The sequence below is a fragment of the Arctopsyche grandis genome, chromosome 6, assembly GCF_051622035.1.
Source record: "Arctopsyche grandis isolate Sample6627 chromosome 6, ASM5162203v2, whole genome shotgun sequence".
Lineage (NCBI taxonomy): Eukaryota > Metazoa > Arthropoda > Insecta > Trichoptera > Hydropsychidae > Arctopsyche > Arctopsyche grandis.
In genome coordinates, this window is record NC_135360.1 from 1,949,650 (window position 1) to 1,974,779 (window position 25,130).

Here is a 25,130-nt window from a genome sequence, read left to right on the forward strand (position 1 = left end):
CCTTTTATACGTAATATATGTATACTATACTCGTTTTTTTTCATAATTTTCTTCTCCTGTAGCACGTACCAATTTGTTGGTTTCGTCGCCTGTCGCAAGGGGCATTAAGCTTCTTAACCAGATTTCTGTGAAAATAAGCTGATTGTTTAGTTCTAGATCGTAACATCTATTTTTGTATTTTTTTATACATAGGGGTTCCAAAAAACCACCCAAAAGAAAAAGCCGGTTCACCGGCTTTCACCGGTTTCAGAAAATTAAGTTTTAAATTTTTATATCGAAAAAGAAAATTGTAAATAAATATATAAATTGTAATAAATTACATTGAGTTAAAAAAATTATGAACTTTCTTAAGATCATTATTAATTATTATTAATACAAATACTACAAATAATAAAATTTGTATTATGCATATATCACAGCCGTAAAATGGTAGATCCTGAATACGCACAAATAATTAAATGATTTAAATAAGCTACTATCAAGAATATATTAAAAAAATAACGTCTTACCTCGTAGGAAAACTGTAATCGTGGAATCGTGAATAAGTACACTCCTGAGATGAATTTGTGTTCGAAAACGTAATGAATTTTTCCATCTATCAAAGTTATTTTACACATCTGTTTTAGCTTACAACGACAACGAATTCTTACTTACGATAGCGTTTTCTATACTTTTATACCTGAACACGCAAAAACTACAAATTATGGAAAACCCAATTTGCCGAATTTTTGAAAGGCCTCGTGTAGGTTATTGAAGCTACTTTCAATAATATTTTATTGGTTTATGACCTGGTCTTTGTCCATTGCTAAATCTCAAAACCACCGCTAAGTGCTGTACCTTTTTTTGTTTCATTGAAATATACGGCTATTCCCGAAGAAAGTTTGGATGTACACATTTATTTTGATCTTTCATAGAAATTTGAAATTCATAATTGTTAGTTTTGAGGACAAAAACATTAATCAAAGAAAACCTTAAAAAGCCGGTTGATCGAGCCAAAAAATCCGGTTTTTGGTTTTTTGAAAGATGGTCAAAAAGCCGGCTTTTTGGTTTCGGATTTAACCAGCTTGGAAGCCCTATTTTATACACACATTGACGACTTGATACTACTATTTAATGTCACTATGGAAAAATTGTAAAATCTATTATACACTAACTGAACCCGGCATGTGTTGCAATGCCACAGTAACGCATGCAATTCCCGTTCCCGTTCCCGTTTCAAGTGATAGTTGGAGCTCTACTAACGTCTTTTCAACGCCCTGTCTTCATAAACCAACTGGTAACGTGGTTACCAACGAACACATTTCCTTGACTACACAATGGCGCTTCAAACTTTCGCGTCGGTAAAATCGTAATTACGAATATTATAATTAAGAGGTTTTTTCACAGTAAGCTTCCCGGACATGCATACAACAAATCGCGAAAGTTCCATCGTAATCGATTGAGTGGTTAAAGAGCCTATACGAGACAGACAAACAGACATTAATTTTTATATACATATATATATATATGTAGATTATAAAAGGACAAATAGGCAAAATGTGCGCAAACTAGGTACATAACATACATATGTATATATGTATGTACATATGGGCAAAGGTCAATTGGGCGCAAAACTTGAGACACTTTGAGAATCTCTGCATTTTGCAACGACGCGGTCGCGATATGTGGAATATTTGAATTTTCGATGCAACAAATACTTTTATTTTCACAGTGCTTTCAAAGTTTAAAAAAAATCGATTCTTAAATCATGTATATACATGTAAGTCATAGAATATATTCAAACGAAATGAAAAGCTCAAAAAATTTTTTTTTATATAGCACTAAGAAATACCCAAGTGTTAGAATTGTTAGTAAAAATTGGTTTAATTATAAACAAAATTTTTGTTTTTAAACTATTGTATATGTATGTACATATATGTATACATGTGCTCTTTCAAGTCAATTGACGTCACCATTTTCGAAAACGGAAATCATTTAATATAGAACGCAATAAAGCGATCGTTAATTACTTGCCTGGGATGTGGCGCTGTGTTCTTGAAACCAGAGAGAGCAGTTTAAATACAATATTTAAGCAAAACCTTACTGGTCATATAAACGATATTTTGCTTCACGTAAAATTGTCAAAAATCAAGCTTTCAGATACAATTATAATCTCGTGTTCGATCATAAAATATCTACTTAACAAAACTTCCCCTATAGCCTTAAACATCACCCGTTATATCGACCGAATACATATTTTAATAAATATCTATCCCGTCAAAGATGGGTCGAAAGGGGTTTGATATTTTTTACAAGAATTTTTCTATATATTGATATGAAATATCTACATTATATATTTTATATGAGGTAAATCAATCTTTTTTTTTTAAGAATTTTCTCATAACAATACGAATTTCCTAAAAGGTATTATAATGTTACATGTTTCAATTTGGAACTAAACTCCTATATATTATGTATTCGAACTCCCCTTGGTTGTATTACTTCATTAAATTGTCGATAAAAGTATAATATATCACTTTTTTTAACCATATCTTCATGTTTTCGTTATTGACATTTTCAAAGCTTTGTAAATTTACCACTAGCCTCAAACTCGTTAAAATCCAATTAATCTCGTTTTACATCAGGAAAATTTTTAGTCTGCACAATAGAACGGATATTACTGGCTTTATATATATTTTTTTTAACAAAATCGACAAGCGATGGAATAAAGCCAACGATGGAGGCACATTGTTAAAAAACTTCGTTGTTATTTATATGAATACTAAATTTTTTAAATTGTTGTCCTTTTTTGGATGATCTATGTATGTATATTAAGTTATTTATTATTGTGGTTGAAAAACGATTGTTTTGTTTCCGTAATATCATAGTATATATGTAATATACTCGTGGTTTTACCCGGCTTCGCTCTCGTTATTTATTATATAAACCGATTAAACATGGTTAATCTGATATTAAAATTAATTTGTATTTAATTAAAGAATGGAAATAAAATAATATTTAATGATAGCCAATCAGTAATGAATGGTTTTTTTTATATAAAAGTGAACCGGAACTGAAAAAATAATCCTGATCCAGAACTGAAACAGGAATCTGGATCTGGAACCGGAACTGAAAAAGAAATTGGGATCTGAAACTGAAACAGGAATCCGGATTTAGAACTGATAAAGGATTCCGGATCCGGAACTGAAAAAGGAATCGGGATACGGAACTGAAACAGGAATCCGGATCAGGAACTGAAAAATATAATGTATTTTAACTCACACATGACATGTCATATTTTGGTAAGCTTCTGCCTAACACCGAGAGGCGTCGGGTTCGATCCCATGAGCTGACCTCGATTGAAAAGATCTGTAGTGCTGCTGGTTAGACCTGGATATTTGCGACTTCAGGTCGATCGCTTCCTATCAGAGTTTGTCAATTTTGTCTGATTTCATTGTTGAAACGGTTCGCGATTGGCTGAAAACCTTCCTACCTACTACGTATGTCACCACTGTTTGAGTATGATTAATTTAAAATAAAATTTATGTACAATTCATAGATGTCTCGTTAATTTGCGAGTTTTCAGTAAATACTTAATTGTTTGTAATTGGCCAGTTGGTGATAAAATAAATAAATAAATACGTGACAAACAACCCAGGACCGAGGTCAGTTCTCTCACATTAAATTTATTTTTATAACGATTAATTCCAATGGTTATACTCATTTGATGTATTTCAACTTTGTATAAAAAACTTAAAGTTTCCATAATTAAATGCTTATTATTACAAATAGAAAAATAGAAAAATGATAAAGTAACTAGTGTGACTAGGCCCGGTTGAGCTCTATTACGGTAACGATATTTGATTAATATAATACTTAAAATGAAATATAATTAATGTATGCAAAGATAAGGCAGTCATACACGGACAGTCTACATACATATGTACATATAGATAATCGAGAGTATACTGTATTTACACATCAAAGGATATTTAACGATGCATGATACATTGTTGTCACATACACGCGTATTTGGCTTTTAGTAAATATGTGAATGCATGTATACATATGTATAATATAATACAAATGATAGCATAATGTATTGTATGGTATCTCCTCGTATATACTAAAAGACAAATTACATATGATTAAGTGTTCGTCATGAGAATACACGTGTCTTTGATAAAGGAAAGGTCTCTTACACAGTCGTATTTCATTGGCCAAATTATAATAAACAAATTGGATACAGAACATACATATGTACACATGTATGTATAGAGTGATCCAATATAATAGATCAAAAGTTTTTCTCAAATAAAATACATATTATATTACTGAACATCGTAAATGTTTATTGTGTTTGAAAGTTCGATTTTTGCCAATCGCATGTGGAATGCAAAATCGTTCATTGCATTAATATGACCATCGTGGTTATTCATGTTTGATGACTTTTTGTAATATACATACATAAATACGTACCTGGAATTCGGTAATGGCATTTGGCCATAATTATCGGTAATGAATGCCCTAATATGTACTTTTTTTTTTTCAATTAATCATGTACATTTTTTTCAATTAACAGATTGCTCCAAAGCAGTGAATGTGCTAAACAGATTAAGAATCTAAATTATATAATACATATATTATTTAATACATAATTAAACATACAAACAAATCGAAAACACACCTGACATCTATGTTCAGACATTATAAACATTGTAAATATTTATATTTCAATAATCATCCATAGAGGCATCTATGGAGAAAATCTGGCGAAACCTAAGAGATAATTAATAACTCAAGGTTTTTCGCAATATAGCATGTGCATAGAATGATATATTGTTTCCAATTAGGGCTAAAACAAACATGCTCATGAACTCCCCCCTCTCGAGAGCTGTTTGACTCCTCAACTTACTGGCACATTCCTTGGATCTCTTCAATGCCAGTTATTTTGAGTTGGTTGAACACATCTTACATAGCACGATATAATTATCTTTATTATTTACTTGTTTTTACATATTTCATATTACATATTTCTTATTTACTTTTAATTTTGTTTATTATTTTTGTTATTCTTGTTTTATGTATACTAGTATTGAAACTACAGTGACGCTTTGGGGCTACTTGTCAAGTCTCTGTTGTATTGATTTTTAAAATAAAATAAAAAAATATATGTATGTATTATATAGTAAAGATTTTAGATCATCCTTTACATATACATATGTATGTAACTAAAATCCGTATAAATGCTTCATTAGATGATAAAAAGTCTATTGTTATATTATTGAATGTAATACACTTACGAACGCAATAATTTGAAAAGTTACTATTGTATTACAAATATGGATATCTATACATATGCAGTAGTATTATATTGTGTTGGGCTTTTGTGAGCTTATTTCATAAACTTTAAGCGCGAGTAAATATAAAGGGAAGGAAAGAAAAGCCTTAAAAGTGACGGAATCACAATTTAGCTACTTTGAAAAATTGCCAAAGTTTTTCGTCGACTTCTCGAGTCACGCGCAACATGAAAAAGATTCCCAATTTACATACTTCATCGAATTGTGTCATAAATAATAAAACGATCGATAAGATATAAACAACAGATAAGATTTAAGGAAAATTACATTAACATTTTCTCCAATATGCCAGGTACAAATTAATGTGCTAATTGGGGAAACACGCGAGTCATGAAATATGTTGGGTTATTAGATCCTAGGACGACTCTTTTCGATGTTTCGTAAATCCTCAATGTTATCATAACCAAAATAATTTACAAATAAAAACATTCGGATCAAAATAATAACAAAGACTGGATCTTTGGATCTTTTTTACAAGGTTTTTATAAGTTTCACTTCGCCAATTGGTGTGACGAACTTCCTACATTCTTCCGATCGCTTTGAAACTTTGCCATTTTGCGAGGTTCGGCCACCGATAGAGATTTCAATTGCTTCCGCTGGTTCGGTGGTGAAATATAATCGTAATAAACACATTGAAGAATCCAAAAATTTTGGAGAACGTGAAAGCTCATCTACTGTCTCATCCACATTTAAACGCCTATAAAATTGTTTAAACGCCTATAACTTTTCATTTTCTCACTATATCTTATAATAATTATAATAATAATAACTTTTATTCCAGACGATAGGGAGAATAGTGCAATCCCCATCACCCATATAAATAATATGGTGTCCAGTCAAAACCGCGTGGTCAATAAGCGCCCCGACATAAGCGCGCCGACGTTACTGCGCCGCGACAAAACCGCGAGAGCCAAAACCGCGACAGGCATAACCGCGCGCCGACAAAACGGTGACAGACATAACCACGCACCGACAAAACCGCGCCAGTAAAAACCACTCGACGACAAAACAGCGCAGGAATCCGCTAACAGATGCAAGTTGCGCTCGCGCGTTATCTCGGTAGTTTCACAATTTATATTCAGACTTATCAAGTCAACAGTTTTTATAGTTATTTTTAATGTCGGGGCGCTTATTGACCGCGCTAAAAAGTCGGGGTATGCAAATTTTAAAATTTAAAAAAATAAATAATAAATTTGCATTATACATATGTATTTAGGCTCTCTTTATCTCTCCTTACATTTTCACTTTACTAATAGGTTTAATTTTATTAATATTATTTTTATTATATATGTACATATATACCAGGAAGGCCTAACAGGTAAACTCCAGTGCACCTTCCTGGCCTATTACAAACAATGCAGCACATTTAATACATTAATCTCTGAATTTCGAGACTGAAAAACTCGAAATCAACGAGACATCTATGAATTTTAAACCTGTACATAAATCTTATCGTACATACAATAATCATACTCAAATAGTGGTGACATAGTAGGAAGGATGGTTTTAGCCAATTACAAGCAGGAACCGTTTCAACAATGAAATCAAAAAAATTGGCCAGGAGAAGCTCGACCTGGTATCACATATATACAAGTCTGACCAGCAGCATTACAGATATAGTCAGAATAAATTCTTTTCAATCGAGGTCTACTCATTATTAGCCCAGTTACACCAATCTGAATTGAATTAATAGGGATAATATATTAAATTGTCTTTATATGAGAATTAAATAAAATTCTATTTAGAAAAATCAAATTTCGACTATTCTTATGGATTAATAACAAAAATTTATTTTATCGAGAAAAGCCAGTTATCAATAGAATTTTTGTTATTAATTGGAGTGGAATTTCATTTAATTGTCATATAAAGACGATTTTATATATTATCCCTATTAATTCAATTAAGATTCGTGTAAATACGAGTAAATTTACGAGTACGAGCTTTTAGCTCGCAATTTTAACAATTTTACCGATTTAAAATTCAGCACACTTCCAACTAACTCTCTTAAACGAAAACAAAAAATAGTGTGGCCAGAACACTATCTCAATAAACATTTTTCAATAGAAAATACTCAATATAAAATAGTATTAACAGTGGGAAAAAATCCCAAGTAAAAATACGTACTTTTGACTTTTGATTTCAACTGGACGACTACTTAGAGAGATTTGAAAGCTGAAAAGTATTACAAATGAAAGATAAAATACCCGACTATAGATTCCAATATTCATTTTGAACAGGAAACTGTACATATTTTGAGACATCGACCGAGCAACACCAAGATATAGAAAAATCGCGCGATTTAAAAAACGCATAAATCTCCGAATCTCGAGCCAATCAACTTTTTTTATTACCAGATTCGTGTTCACTGGGCATAGATCTATGTATAATAAAAGTCATATCTCGTCTCTGAACCAAAAAAAAGTCGAACAGTGTTATTTACATACAAACATACATAAATATTAAATAATAAAAAAAAAATTATTAAAAAGGCACACTTGAATGCGGAACGAACGAGATACATATGTATATGATAATAATATATTATTACATGTATAAATATCGTACGAACGTTTGATATGCGATCCGTAAATAATTTTCAGCTCTTTAAACCTATTAATAATATAATATAATATTTAAAGTATTATAAGTATGTGTTAAACATATTGTGTTAGTGAATGCTTTTGACAGGCTAACGACGCGACGCGACGCGACGCATGAATGTATAAAATTACAAAGGATCTCTTTATTAAGTACATATAATATTATACGTAGGTACGCGACTAATATGTTAAAGGTGATGTGCAAAAATTAAAATACAAATATGTAACAGGTGTATGAACATATGTATAGGCATATACATTACATCGAACGAGATCCAATTAGCGCTTGCTTTGGTGACTTCGTAAAACCTATAAGGATACTTGTCTAAGTTAATTCATTAAAACCGCGCACTTTTCATTCCTTTTTTTACTTTATCTATGTACGTAGTAACAGTAGATGAAGTTTTGTGATCAAGCGAAAATTTGAACTCGATATTTTGACTGATTCGAACTCAGAATCGATCACTGATCACGTTTTAATTATCTAGAAAAAATGTGTGTGTATTTTGGGGATTTTTTGAACACCGTTAGTCCTATCAAACTGAAACTTAGTATCGGTCACTGAAATTTTTATCGATATGACGTAAATTTTTTTCAAATTTTTAAGTTGACCGGAAATGGTACCTCCCCTTATAGGTGTCCTCTTTTTTTTAAGTTTTTGAAATCAATTATTTCCCAAACCGCTAATTGAATCAAACTGAATTTTTTTATTATGTAATAGAAATTATAAATTTTATACTCCAATATTTTTTAAATATTTTTACCTGAACCAGAAGTAGTACTTTTACTCTAGAGAATCGAAGTTAATTATATTTTTCTCAGAAACCTTTTAGTTTATTGAACTGAAATTTCATATCTAAAAGTTTAAGCTTCATATCAAGTTATTTATAAAATTTGGTAAGTATCCGTCAACCGGAAGTGGAAGTTTACTCTTGTTCGATTTTTCTTCCACTATTTTTTTCGACCCCTTAAACATGTCTGCTCTTCACGAAAAAATGCAAGTATTATTCTTTTATCAATGTGATGAAAATAAAAAAAAATCATTAAATTTTATAAACCTGAAGTGGGATTTTTTCCTCTTAAAAAAGTCAAAAATGTTGTGAGCCCACGGTTTTTTCCACACCCCTGAACGTATCAATATGAAAATTTATATTTGTATTCTTTATGTACTAACTTAGAGCTGATAAGCTTTTGGTCATAATTCGTAAACCGAAAGTGGTATTTTTTTTTTTAACAATATTTCATTATTTTATTTCGACCTTTCAAATTATTTCTGTTTTCTTGATATTTATTGTGTATAATACGGAAGTAGAACTTTTGTCTTGTGCATGTTTCCATACATTTGCGCTCAATTTGTATCGAAAATGCTCTATGTACATATGTTCAATTATCGAATTTGTTTTTTGACATTCTGATATTCTTCAAAAACATAGATAAAGTCATGGGTTGGCCACATCCGAATTTTTTCATTTTCATACCGAGTTTCAGATTTGATTTATTTATTACGGGACACTTTTTGCGTATCTACATATATATGAAAGTGTAAGCGTACATATGTAAATGTAAGCGTACCTACACGCAGATGGTTGGTTTCCTTTTCCTTACATCTAATTTGACAAACAAATTGCAATGTCAAATATAGTTGAAATTGATAGACGAACGCAAATGGAAAAAAAAACGCCACAAAATATCAAATTTACATTATAATTTGATCTAACCTTTATTTTTTATTTCTATCCTTTCATATGTTATTATTATGTTATTGTATACTCGTACATCATCTTTCTTCTTACATTAGTATCTATACATATAAGGGATTGCAACTTATCGTCAAATTTCATAAACTGGTAAACGGCAAATGAAAAAAAATCGTGGATTAGATATCTGTATGTGGTTACTTTTCCTAAAAACGTAAACCTACATAGATTGAATCGTAAATAATTAAAAATAAATCTCAGGTGAAAAATGTCCTATAAATGCATCAAATTAAATTCGTACGCGACGCGAAAGTTTGAAGCGCCATTGTGTAGTCGAGGTAATGTGTTCGTTGGTAACCACGTTACCAGTTGGTTTATGACATGGCTTTGAAGAGATACGATTTGAGCTCCAACCATCACTTGAATCGGAAACAGGAATTGCATGCCTTATTCTGGCATTGCAACGCATGTCGGGTTCAGCTAGTCTATAATGAAATGTATATGTTATATGTGTACACCTTTTGCTGAATTTGATGACAAAGCATTCCAAATCTCTCATTTTTTAACCTGTTTGCTTCTGTCTAGTTTTATTTTATATACAACCGAAGATTCGTTCTTACTCTTGCGTGTATTTTCTTAGAATTTCAACAACAGAATACAACTTCATGAGGCATGAAAGTCAATAAAAACTCACGACCGAATAAATTAACATTAATGGCACGGCACTATCGCAATGAAACAAAATGATATAATAAAGACTCTTACATCGGTTCCAAGCTTTCGGTTCCAGGCACTTTGAGGATTATATAGGTAATTCGCACCTCCCGCATACAATGTGTTAAATTTCCACTTGCTGGTTTGGAAGGAAATGATAAAGCGATTGAAAGTGTGTATGAAATATACTAGACATATATTTCATACTCAAAATCAATCGCTTTATATACATATCTACATTTAAATATATAAGTATATAATATAATAATGTATAAATATATAAGAAATTTCAGTGCCACTTTAGTATGCGGTCTACTTTCACATATCCACTTTAGTATGCGATCTCACTGTCTCAGTTCTCGCGTATTACAGTGATACTGAATAATACCGACCCTAACAATCTAATCTTAAATTAATAGGGCCAACCCTAACTTAACCTAACCTAACCTGAGCCTTAAATAAATATGTTTTTTTTGTGAAAATACAGATGAAATTAAACTTATCTTAGCAGCCAACACCTATTTATTTAAGGGTCAGGTTAGGTTAGGTTAAGTTAGGATTGGCCCTATTAATTTAAAATCAGGTTGTTAGGTCGGTATTTTCTTCACTGCTGACGATGCTTCGACAATATTATGGGGTGGCAGGAAAAAACAAAAATTATAATAAACAGGTCGTAGATTGCATGCTAAAGTAGCACCGAAATTTCGATGTAAAATTAATAAAATGCTTAATAATAAATTAGGTCAGACTGCCTAATTTCACAAATCTCAAAGTTTAAAATTTCAAAGGGAGTCATGCAATCAGTACCATAATATAATTGACTTTCTCTCTTAAGAAGAAGTGTCAAAAAGTTTCGCTTGAATCTATGTACTTCTGCTCGTTTTGATGGAAATATTTCATTGAGTTCAAATATTCAATTTTCCTTTGAAACTTTCCGCATAAAAATACAGTCAACAGTGATATTGTCAATATAACGTACATCCAAAGTCGATTTCAAATAAAATACGCGTGATAGATTTTAGATTGGCATCAGATAAATATGTAATTCGGCTATACTAAATGTACGTACAATGTACATATTTAGTATGCACGCATGTTTATTTATGAGAAGATTTTATGACGCGTGTTTATATCAAAGAATGATATCTAAATTAAAAGCGTAAAAACAAGGGATTGTAATTAAAAGACGGGGCGAGGGTTGTAACGATTATTTCCCCGCTTCTTTGCGCGCGCTCTTCGCGTTTGGCGAAAATTTGAATTTTTATTGCACACCAAAAATTAAACATCGAAATTTTATTACACGTACCATAGTATATAATAAAATTCACCGTAAAAATAGATTTAACGAGTGACACGTACTCGTACTTACAAATTGCATTACATTCCTTATCGCGTGAAATGTCTAGTTGTCGTGCAAATATTTACATTGCGAAATCACACACACGTATAGCCGGGAATAATCCGTTCTCTCGTCTTAGGGGAAAAACAATAAATTAAATTGTATACCTACGAAATCGTATAAACACACACACGTAAGATTGAAAGCCTACAAAACGTGATATCTCGTCATTCAATCTGTTTTCCCTCTTAAGAAATTATATTATATATCATATATCATTTTGTGTCGAATTCAAGCTGACTTTCATACGTATATAAACGAGCTATTTCATGTGTGTGTGTTTTTTTTTACTTCATCTTGAAAAGTGTGTAGTGATTTTGATGAAATGTCTATTTATGGTTTAAATTTCGATTGAAATCGGTCTCTTTTTTTTATTACTCTATGAAAGATAAGTCTACCTAGAGTTACCAAGTGTCATGGACAAAAAAAAGAGAACTTTTAACAAAAAAATATTTATTTTCTACAATTTTCTTTATAATTGTACCTGTTATCATTAAAGTGAAATAAGTCATTTAAGTTACCAAAAATACCAGTATTTTACAAGGTTATCGTGAAATTCCACCAGTACAGGAAATATTATATCTTTAAGGCTAAGAGTCATATTTTTTTTCTACACACACATACCAGGAAGGCCTCACAGGCAACCCCAATGCGCCTTCTCGGCCTAGTACAAATATTGCAGAATTTTTTACTCATTATACAAGTCACTGATTTACGTGACACTGAAAAACTCGCAAATCAATGAGACATCTATTAAATTGTACACAAACTTATTTATTGCACACTAATCAAACACAAATATTGATGACATATTGTATATAGGAAGGATTTTTAGCCAATTTTTACCGGGAACCGTTTCAACAATGAAATCAGAGAAAAATGGCAAACTCTGATAGGAAACGATCAACCTGGAGTCACAAATCCAGGTCTGACCAGCAGCATACTCTGAAAAATTCATTTTTCACTCGAGGTCAGCTCATGGGATCGAACCCGGCACCTCACGACGCTAAGTAGAAGCTTAACAACCGAGCTATGCTGCTGGCTATATAATAGAATCTATGATATATATGTATGTAATATATGTACATGTATCAAAATAATTTTTAACCCTCCCTCACTGAAATGGGGTATGCAAGTGCCCCAATTTTTACGTTTTTCGTAATAACTATGTGGTTTTCAAAGCTATATACACCCTCTATGAGATTGAAGAACCCTGTTCGCAGGACCATGTTTGGAATTGTAACAGGATTATGTTCGGGATCCAGAATGTTGTAATGAAGTCTTCTCTCTCTCTCTTTGTCTTACATTTATTGTAATTTAAAATACACTTTCCTTTATTGCGCTATAAGACTGCCGTGCGTATGAGTCGGTCTCGAGTGACTTTTTTCACGTGTCCAACTGACTGTGCGTGAGCATTGCAACTTAAAGAGCATTACATTGAATGGAAGGGGAAATAGGTCGTAACAGTTATAAACACAAGTCTGTCCACACCCTATATTTCTTGTATTCCTAGAATGAACTACAAGAAATGTATTTTAATAGATTATGTTTGATTTAGAAAAAGGGTACATCGTAAACAGATACAATAAAACATTTCTACTTTCCAAAGTATGATTTAAAGGCGGTAGCGATAAGTCATGTTTTTGAATGTTCGCTTGCATATTATTGTTGATCGATGAATCAATGCGAGAGAAAGAGACGGCTATATTTTCGTAAGCTATTGTTTTCGTCGCTTTTGGCGCGTGGCTATTGAGTCATGCAGTCGGCCTTACCTATGTGCGTTTGCATGTCGATGGTTGTCGTTATTTTTTAATACAAAAATAGTCTAAAACATACTATATGACTAAAACTTTTTTATGTTGATGTATAAAATGATTAATAAGATTAACCAATTTGTATTGAGAAAAGCTATAATTTGATTTAAAAATACTGGGGTCTTACTCAACCCCAGTTCGGGACACTCGTTCGATCTCGACGCTCCGTCCTTCAAAGGTTAAAAAGAGACCTGTTGGCAACCTTAAGTCTACCAAGCAAACAATATTAAATGAGAATGAAATTTAGACTTTTTTGTTCGAGCTATTTAGAAACTATTCACACTAAGTAACTTAAATATGACATAAAATGAATGTGAATTAAAGCCAAAATATGGAACCGTTAAAATTAACTGCATATCTGACCGCAGTGCTGAATACCGAATGTTGTAATTTGCAATTATTGATTGTGTATTGAAAGCGACGCAACTGGGCGCTTAAAATACGGCCACTAATTAGGACCAATAATTTGTTTAATTAATTACAATTTGCGTTTTGAATGGATGAACTAATATTCACATTATACTGACGCTGTACAATTATAGAATTTGTACATATGTATATGTATGTAACAGTAAAACAAAATTAATATCGATATAAAAGGTAGTTGAGAAGCAAGTGGGTAGTAAAGGTCGCCTAATATCTAATTAGGATGTTTCGTTTTTCCATAATTTAAAATAGAAAATTTGCGAATAGCCCACAAACTCTAAATATAGACGTTCCAATTAGCAGAATTCGATTTTGGGAATAATAGCAATTAAATTTGAGCTCCACGCTTACCCTTCTCATTAGTGGTTATTAGCTTATCCTTCTCATTTTATTGACATTATTTTCGTGCAGTTTCAATTGATACATATTTGTATTTATTGATTTTAGCAGGGCTTCAAAATTTACCGATTCCAACTTGGACAATTTTAAATTCAGATTTCGACTTCTCTTGCAAACGTATAGAATCGTTAGAAATAAAATAATATCGATAAAAAATTAAGGAATTAGACCGCTAAAGATTGACGTATAACCCAATTTATTGAATTATTGGTAATTAAATACATAGGTATAGGTAAATAAAATGAATTTCAGAGAGTTAAAATGTGAATAAAAAAGTATAAAATGGAGGAAACAGTACTAAATACGTACAATTCATCGATTTCATGTATGTATATGTTGGAGTCGGTTGATTTTTTACGACTCCGACTCCCTTGAAATGCTCCGACCCTGCGACTCTTTAGTTGAAAAAATATTTTTGTTAATATATGTAAATTATAGTATACTAGTGCTTTTACCCGGCTTCGCTCGGTATTTTTAATATAAACCACTTAAACATGGCTCATGTAATAGTAAACATTTTATTTAATTTATTTGAATAGTTTTATTTTATTTAAATTTCTTTGAAAATTCGTTTGTTTTTTTATTAAATTTATTATTGAGTCACGGATTTAACTAACCAAAAAAATATACATACATACAAAGTCTCTTTCGAAATTATATATTAAAAGAAGATGTACATATATTACATATGATTTTTAATAATATAATATGCGGTGCTCACTGTACATGGAACATTATATTTTTATTTTTGTCTCACTGTACTGCTTTCTTGTTTATATATTATTCTGTATGTTTGCCAATTTAAATAAATAAAATAAAATAAAATAAATAAAAATTATATACTCACATATGTTTATATTTTTAAGCCACTACATACATATATACATATTTACGTATGTATAACGTTGAAATTTTTACAATTTTTTGGCATCAGAGGTTCTATAAAAGTGTCCTGTAGCCGCACTTAATTTTCTTCGATATGATTTAAAACTAAATCTATTTTTTTATTTTACTATATTAGAATGTATATTCAATGCAAAATGCATACCCTCAATGTACATTTAAGATATTTTTGTAAATGATAAAAAACATGTCTAAACACAAGTACTTAATAAGTCAATTTATTTATATAATTTTTTTATTTTTTATTATGTTGTAGAAGAATATTTATGCTCGTGATTAAATTCAAAGTGCAATCAGTTGCTAAGCTACTTCATAACTATGAAGGTACATAGTTTAGTTTCGGTCGTCCATTATTCCGGTTATATTATACTACATATGTTCCCGGAAGAATACACTGAATAGTGGCGCAGTTTCGAGAAATCCTAATTTTCAAAGGTGCTCAAGAAGAACTTACGCAATAGGATTCCACAAATAAAAAGGGTTAGCACCCTCGTATAACATACAAATACCACTTGACGCTTTTTTGTGGAATTCTATTGAGTTAGTCCTTCTTTGAATGTTTGGATGTCTCAAGAGTGCGGTTCTCTTGAGTGCATTTATCCGATCATCAATAATATGAAAAGTGTTTGCATATATGTACATATGTATGTACAATTCTGATATCGGCTATCTTCATTAAAATTATGTTGATCAAAACTTTTTTTTGTTTGAAATACATACATACATATGTACTATACATAGTGAAACGGTATTTTTACTAAGAAGATTCAGGTGATACTTTAGTATACGGTCTACCTTCACATATATACTTTAGTATGCGATCTACCTTCACGTCTTTACTTTAATATGCAGTCTCACTATCTCAGTTCTTGCGTGTGACACTGAGACTGAATAATACCGACCCTGACAACCTAATCTTAAATGAATAGGGCCAACCTAACCTATCCTGACCCTTAAATTAAGTGTTGGCTGTTAAGATATGTTTTTTTTTCTGAAAATATTGATGAAATAATACCGACAGCGTATATGCGTCAGCAGCGAAGAAAAAACCGACCCTAACAACTTATCTTAAATTAATAGGGCCAACCCTAACTTAACCTAACCTAACCTGACCCTTAAGTAAATATGTAGATGTTGGCTGCTAATATATCTTTTATTTCATCAATATTTTCACAAAAAAAACATTTCTTATCAACCAACACCTATTTATTTAAGGGTCAGGATAGGTTAGGTTAAGTTAAGGTTGGCCCTATTCATTTAAGATTTTATTAAGAGATATGTATCTGCGGACGATATTTTTATAGAAATGCTTCGTCAACATTATGGTGCGGCAGGAAAAAACAAAAATTGTAATAAACATTTCATAAAAGTAGTGGACTGCGATTCAAAGGTAGATCGAATGCTAAGGTAGACCGCATACTATAGTAGCACCAAGATTCATTTGTTTTTTCATGTAAAAAATAAAATTTGTATCGTTCGTTTAAAATATCAATAGTGTTTTGGATTGTAATGAATGAAATGGTGTTTCCAGATTGAAAAAATAGGTTGATTTGCAATGAAACGCAAGGGGAGAAAGTGAAAAGATGGAGGAAGAAGAGGCATTAGTCGAAATGGAGGGATGTCACAACTGCTCATGGAACGATGGGAATTCAACGGAGGGGGGGAGCTACTATGACTGCTCGGACCAATCGGCCGGCCCTGGAATCCTCAGCTCTCCATATTTCCAATCGCTGGTGACCATCATGTACTCGGCCATCTTTTTCGTGGCGCTCATCGGAAACGGGGCCGTCTGTTTCATAGTGAGGGCTTTCCCTCGGATGAGGACCGTGACCAACTACTTCATAGCCAACCTGGCCCTCGGGGACATCCTCATGTCCGTGTTCTGCGTGCCCTTCACCTTCGTGCCCCAGCTGGTGCTGAACCACTGGCCGTTCGGATCCGTGCTCTGCAGACTCGTCAACTACTCTCAAATCGTGTCCGTGCTGGTGTCGGCCTACACTTTGGTGGCTCTGGCCGCAGATCGCTACAGAGCCATCACTTCTCCGCTCAGACCAAGGCTGACCAAGCCCAAGGCCAAAGCTGCGATCGCTGCTGTCTGGGGTGGAGCTCTAGCCACAGCTCTGCCCACCTCCTTGGTCTCGGCTTTGGATGCTCCCACTGAATGGCACGTCATTTGTAATAAGTAAGTACATAAATACACACATACAATGTTTAATCATATTATATTTAGCTCTTTGAGATCATTTTTATTTTTTTTATTCTGTGAATGTGTGTGTGTGTGTGTGTGTGTGTGTGTGTGTGTGCGTGCATTCGCACGGCACATTTCAGGTATTATTTCTTAACGCATGCGCGCTTTATGTGTCCATGCGTTGTTGTTTATTTTGTACTTGGTTATGTACAGTGTGGTTTTTTTTATGCGTTGCCTTGTTTTTTTTTATGCCAAAATGCGTTCATCAGTAGCATGTGGTGTGTCTATCGAGGCCAGACCTTGTAATTGTGACTCCAGGTCGATCATTTCCTTTCAGAATTTGCCAATTTATCTGATTCTCATTAAAACGGTTCCAACAAATTGGCAACTTTACCCATTTTATCGCAAATATCGAGTTTTCAGCAATCTCAAATTTCAGCAGTTGCAAATTTACAAATTTGACCATAGATATCTCTGTGGATGTTAATTGATATGTATTTATTTTGTACTAGCTTTATTACCCGGTTTCGCTCGGCATTTGTAATATAAACCGCTTAAACATGAAACTCTTTCGTTTTTTTATTAAATTGACTGTCACGAACAAACAAACTCAGTAAGTCTCGTATAAAAAATTATATGTACACCCCCAGGGTCTGCGCCCCCTAGGGGGGCGAAGCCCTAGGACTTCGCCCTCGGCGCCTACACCCCCGGAACTTCGAACCCTTTGAATCGGAAATGTGTTCAAATTATTTGTTCGATGACGTCAGAACAATAAACTGTTGACGAAAAATACGTAGGTACATAAATACATACATATACGAACAAACTTTAGTGTTTTATATAGTAGATTATATAATACTACCAATACTTGTATCAAATGTACAATGTTTCTGGCAATAATAATCGATAAGAATCGCAATTTTAAATTTTGCATATTTTAGAAAGGTTCATAATAAGACTTTTCGACCGATCAGAATCGAAATTTCGCTACAAAGTGAAATCAAATTTGCTCACTGCAAAGACTTTTCAATGAAATATATGAACATACGTGTATAACTTTTCAATGAAATATAAATGCATATTCGTATAGCAAATTTTCTCGTGCACCTCTTTTGCATCGCTCCAGTGTGCACAGAAATGTTTACTTGGCTTTGAATTATCCTTATAAAACATTCGATACTGCTTTCTATAAAATTTAATGAGTTTCCTCTGAACTCTCTTAATTTTAAATATTTTTAATGTACCTCTCATAAAAATTTCAATCTAAAAATAAACACTTTCGTTATTTTTCAAAAATAAATAAACACTTTGTTGGTCAATGTGGTTAATGAACAACGGTTACAATTATACGAGTTATTGTCGATTCTACAATGTTTTGACCGTTAAAATTTTCATTGCGAATTAATGAAAAGGCCTCGCTGTAAGCTTCTACGTCCGTTATCCGAAAGTCATTAAGAGGGAAATTAAAAAATGAGAAAAGCCTTACAAAGGAAAACAACTTGAAAGGATTTGTGTTTTCTTTTTTTTTTTTCGCTTCGCAACAAATTGCCAAAGCGATCGGAATAATTATTATTGAACGGAAACTTTCACATTTTCCATCAGGAAACGTCGTTTTTATTTTTCCACCATTTCTGCACATAAAAAACAAAAGTTTCGAATGCCGCTGATCCTATCTCTCCATTTGGAATTTGAATGCATGAAGGATGAGCAAAATTCATTTACACTTTGAAACTGTTTGCTTTTTGTTCTTGAATTATACCGCATATAGCGGTTTGAATCATTGTTCCGTTTGAAATAGATATCTCGCAAATCCTATCTCTTATTTACAATACATATGGGAAACTCTCAAAAAGTCCCTGGAAAGTGGTTATAATTCGCCAACAGAATACAATGGTATGTTTATAATTAACTTTACGAAGTGGAGTATTCGAAAGTTGGGGTAAAAAACCTTCTATTCCGAAACCCGTCTGCGGTCTAAATTACAGTAGATAGTATGCAAAATTTTATTGCTCTATTATGTATGTACATATATCATGTACGTATATTGAAAACGATAGAATTACATTTTTTTTACGCCCACATTTTTACCGATTCGTACTCAGTATCAATCATTGATCAAATTTTCATATTTTTTAGTACATGTACATATATGTTGATATGTAAAATTTTAAATTGGATAGTCTCCTACTCTAGTCGACCGGCTATGGCGCAAAAATCCGCACCTCCAGCTTTACATGTTTGTGCCTTAAGGCTCGTGCAAAGTGAAACGTTTTATACTGTCAAACAACTAGAATTTTAACATACTTTTATTATAGTATGTAGTTTGAACTGCAACGATACTTAAACACTTCATCGCCATATGCGCATCGGTGCGCGCTCCTTCGTATTTAAGGTTATGACTTGAAATTAATTTTGGTTTTTTCTCAGCGACATCTAAAAATACCCTGTGATACTAATGAAATTGTAAAAAGTCAATACTTTTAGTTCTTCTTCTTCTTCTTGTTAATGCCTTGTCCGCATCCAGACGTTGGCGACCACCTCGTCAATTATTTGAAGATATCCGCATCGGTCTTCAGCGGCTTGGAACAGCTCTTTGGCGCTCATATCGGTCCACATGCGCATGTTTCGAAGCCAAGATAACTTTAATATCTTTAATATCTTTTTGGTCCACGGAATCTTCAGCATACATCTCAAAAGCTTCGATACGGCTGATCATCTTGGTCTTCATAGTCCACGTCTCACATCCGTGTAGTAATACTGTCCAGAAGTATGTAGCTCTTCGCGAATCTCAACCGCGTATGAAGATTGAGATGCTTGTTTGTAAGCGCTGCCTTCATTTTAATAAATGCTGTTCTAGCCATCTCGATACGGATTCTTAGATATTCATCTGGGTCCATCTCTTCATTCAACCAGGTATCCAGGTATTTGAATCTTTTTACTCTTTCTATCACCTCTCCATCCAACGTAAGATCACCTGTGTCTGTTTGCATTCTATCTACTATCATTTTTAGTTAGTTTGTGATATATTCAAGAGGTAGTGTCAAGGGTTGGCAATAAACACATATAATAAAATAATCGAATCGGTTTCTACAAATGCGTGGCGATTAAGTGGTTAAATCGTTTGATTGTATGCAAAAGCATATACTTAATTATAAAATCCCCCCCCCCCCCCCACAACAAGAAACGTAATAAATTAAATTTTGCATGTGCTGTTTGCTCGAGTTCAATTTATAAAGGGAGATTTATGTATCAATTGGTGGAATTTATTTCAAATCCATTTAAACCAAAGTACATATGTAACTGGAATCATTGTGGGAATTATTTGTCGGCACATTTACCGAGCATAATATTAAGTAAAACGTCTTAACAAGCTTATACATATGTATGTATAAAAATAATATAGTAAAAATGTATTTATAGCCAATGTTTGTTTTCAAATTTCAAGCTCATGAATGGAATTTATGAACGGCTTCTATTCGACGGCCGTCGCTTGAAGTATTTCGTGCGGAAAAATCAAAAGGTTTTCCCACCTCTCGGAAAAGCAAATCATTTTGATTTATGAATATCTTCCATTGGTGCTCGCGATTAATTAATTTTCAATGAATGCGTTGAAAATATCTAATAATGTGCTCGTCGTGTGAAACGTTTCGTGCAGATTAAATTGGAAAATTGTTTTCGTGGAAATGGAGAGCGCATCTCGAATTACCGAGGCTATTTGCTCAATCTGTCGAATAAATCATCGAGTACTTTTAACCATCGATGCTTTCGTTGTTTTGCGTGTAAATACCCGAACCCACTCACCACACAAATATAATACAATGCATACATACATATATAATAACAAATAAATGCTTTAAATCGATCGATAAAACGCAAAATAAAATGGGTTCGATTTGACTGTGCGTTGAGAAAAATACTTTGTATCTTTAAAAAATTTTTTGTGCATTAAAAATTTGCATTATTTTCGGTGCATTAAACGATCTCGTATTGTGCATCGAATAAAATATTTTGGCATTATAAAGTGACCATTAAAAATATTAAATGATCATTCGAAAAAATAGATTTTAGCTTTGGAATAGATACAAAAAGCGGCAACGTTGTAGTATACCGCTATTGACAACAGTCAACTGTCAAAAGTGTTTTTTGTTTACGTATTACGTATGAATATGAATGATGATATCAGGTCATAGAGTCGAAGCTAAGGTCGTAGTTGTCGAAGGTCGCAAGCCGAAGAGTAAAAAAGAATGAATCCAGTAGATAGAAGCGTTGGTCGTTGTCGGTTTCGTATTTTGGTCATTGTAATACACATTTAAGTAGCAAACATCCGCTTTTTAAGTAGGAAATTTTTTTTCAATGATCGAAACAAAGTTTCTATTGCAATTTGAATCCATCATTTAGCATTAAATGCACACATTTTTGTTGTAATGTACAGAAACTTTTTTTTAAGTACAAATTTTTTTTAAATTCACATTTATTTTATAAAATGGACGTTCATATTGTTCCCAAGTAAAACAAATCGAAATTTGTTGAATTCAGCCACGAATTTTGACGGGGTGTTTTCAATATTGTTGTCATGCACACATACCGCTTTGTTTGGCGACGGGAGGGTAAATGTTTGCGAAATGTATGGCGAATACTATTCCAATTGAAATTGTGGAATAATGACACGGCAAAAATTCTGTTTTCACCACACACACACACACATATACTTGGATGATACTTTATAATACAGTTCGAGCACTAAATCTATGATAGAATTCATTTTTGTATAAAAATTTTCATCTTTTCTATCGATACAAACTTCAGGCTTTTTCATTTACTACTATTGCGTAAATTGTATGATTCATTTTTAGCCTTTCACTCATTCTGTTGTTAGAGTGGTGAGCGAGTTTGCATTCAATACAAGCGCGTTCGCAAACAATTTAATAAATATAAAAACGGACGCGATGTGGATACGTGGCTCTGTGGATATGTGGGTATGTGGTAGACGCGTCAAACAATATGAGAATTTAAAAAAAAAAACAAATTTTAGAACAACAGAAGTATGTATAAGTTGTACGAGTACCTAAAGATATAAAATAAATACACGCGAACAAGACGCACAGCCAATTAGAGTGAAGTGGTCCACGTGGACTAAAACCATTGACCAATAGGTGCATTTTAAGCATCCGCTATTTTTATGACGATAATTTATGCGCTTCCATTAAATTCGATGAACGCGACTTAATTAATTTATGCGCATATATTATTTCGAACACGATTTTGCATACGGTTGTTTAATAATAATAATAATAGAGATGCCTAATATAGACATTAAATTATTATTATTAGACTTATTAGTATTATTATTTATTATTATTATTATTTATTATTATTATTATTATTTATTATCAGTAATATTTATATATTTATTTATTTATTTTTTGTTTACTATTTTTCAATACTTTTTTTTTTATTATCTTTATATTATTTATATGGGCGTTGGGGATTGCACTATTCTCCTCATCGTCTGGAATAAAAGCTATTATTATTATTATTATTAATAATTGAGAGCCGAGCGACGTCGGGCCGAGAGACGAGTGACGTTATCGTCAGATGCGCTGCGCGGGACGGACCTTACACTACATATATTTATATATAACATATAACTTGAACCGTTCAAATCAACGGGCAAAACACTAGTTCAGTATAATTAAATATAAGTATTTTTATGATATTTTTGTTCGATATTTTATATTGACATCAAATTAATATCACGTGGGTGACCGACCGAAATATTCATTCCTTTGCAAAAATACCCGTTGATATATACATATGTATATCAACGAGCAAAACACCAGTGTATAATATTAAGTAATCGATCACATAATAGTACATATATAATGAAAGAGAGTTGAATCGAGGCAATGTCGGGAGATTATATTAAACATTTCCTTTCAGCAGTTTCCCGACGTCAGAACCGAATTAAAAAAACTTATTTAATATTTGATGGAACAATACCTATGTACGTGTAAAGCTTCATAATTCGACTATCGATTAATCATCCATCGCTAGGAATGAAAAGTTATGCAAAGGTCCAAAAAACTTTTGTTTCTTACAAGCAACCATAAAACATGTACATACATACATATATATGTACCTATCTTAAGCCAGTGGATAGCGAATTATTCCTTACTAGGTGGCTTCGGAAAGAAATTGTATGAAAAGTATGTTATACTATCTTTATTACCCGGCTTCGCTCGTTATTTGTAATATAAACCGCTTAAACATGATTAATCTAGTAAAAATTTTATTAAATTTATTTGAATAGTTTTATTTTATATAATTTTATTTGAATACTCTTTTGTTTTTTTTTATTAAATTGACTGTCACGAACAAACAAACATATAAAGTAAATCTCTTATAAAAAATTATATGTACATCCCCGGCGTCTGCGCCCCCTAGGGGGCGAAGCCCTAGCGCTTCGCCCTCGGCGGCTATGCCCCCGGGAACTTCAAATCCTTTGAATCGGAAAAAAGCGAATTATTTGTTTGATGACGTCAGAACTGTCGACTGTATTAAAATTAAATTAAAAATGCTCACGGACATTTTTTTGTTTGCGTTCTTTTAATAAAAATTGGCTCGCGAGCGCATTACAAGTATATCTTCGCCTTTATATACATATATATGAATATATCTATTTGTGATATGTATGTATGTATGTATGTAGATAAGAGAGTCGATCGAAGTTAAAATAACAGTGAGTTGAATAAATAATTAGGAGAGTGGCGCCAAAAGTCCTGGGGGCGACTAATTTCGGTGATGTGACGGAAATTAATGTTGTTTGGTGACTTGACGCAAATTTCGAGGTGCCTTACAGAACAACATCTGCCTATCTATCTATCCATCTATCCATCTATCCATCTATCCATCTATGTATATCATATGCTCTCAAACGTCCGCTTTAATGGCACCCCAAGACGAATTTTGCAGATAACATCGCGTTATCTCGATCCATCAAACCTCATCTGGCTTTATTATACCGATGTAGTATACCTCTACCTTACGTATTATTATACATTTTATATACACAAGTGGATACATACATATATATATCATATATTATTTATGGAAGGCGAAAATATTTGCGAAACCGCACCCCCGGTCGAACCTTTTTCACGCTTCCAATTGAGTTTTGTGAAATGTGCCAACGGACATCGAGACCCCTCTCATTTTTCATATAGAGTATTATATTAACTATTTACTTTTTCCTTTTTTTTTTACTTTATCTGTATGTCAAGTGTCAATAGATAAAGTATTATTTACGTGACGAATTTCGACCTTTCGAGATTTTGATACTTACTGATCCATTATTGATCCTTTTCTGGAAAATTCTCCTTGTGTGTGTGTATGTGTATTTTGAGGATAACTCGAGCACTGGCAGCCCTGTCAATTTTAAATTTAGCATTTATTTATTTATTTTATTTATTTATTTATATAATAAACAGAGAGAAACTTACAGCTAAAACCAAGATAATAAAATAAATAGTTCAACATAAGCCAATTAAAAGTTTCTTCAAATAGCATAAAAATAAAAAATGGAACTTGCTATGAAGGCCAATAAAAAAGAAAAAAAATAGCAATACAAAAAGAAAATAGTCACAAATTTGTA

The 25,130-nt window shown here is 32.5% G+C and overlaps 1 protein-coding gene across 1 annotated transcript in view; it reads left to right on the top strand.

Moving 5' to 3' along the window:
• Positions 1–16,874: 16,874 nt before the first annotated feature.
• LOC143913794 (RYamide receptor-like) overlaps positions 16,875–25,130 on the top strand; it is a 64,581-nt gene continuing 56,325 nt past the window's right edge. The window contains exon 1 of the mRNA XM_077433794.1: positions 16,875–17,473. Within this exon, the coding sequence (XP_077289920.1) occupies positions 16,875–17,473 (599 nt within the window). The remainder of the gene's footprint in view (positions 17,474–25,130) is intronic.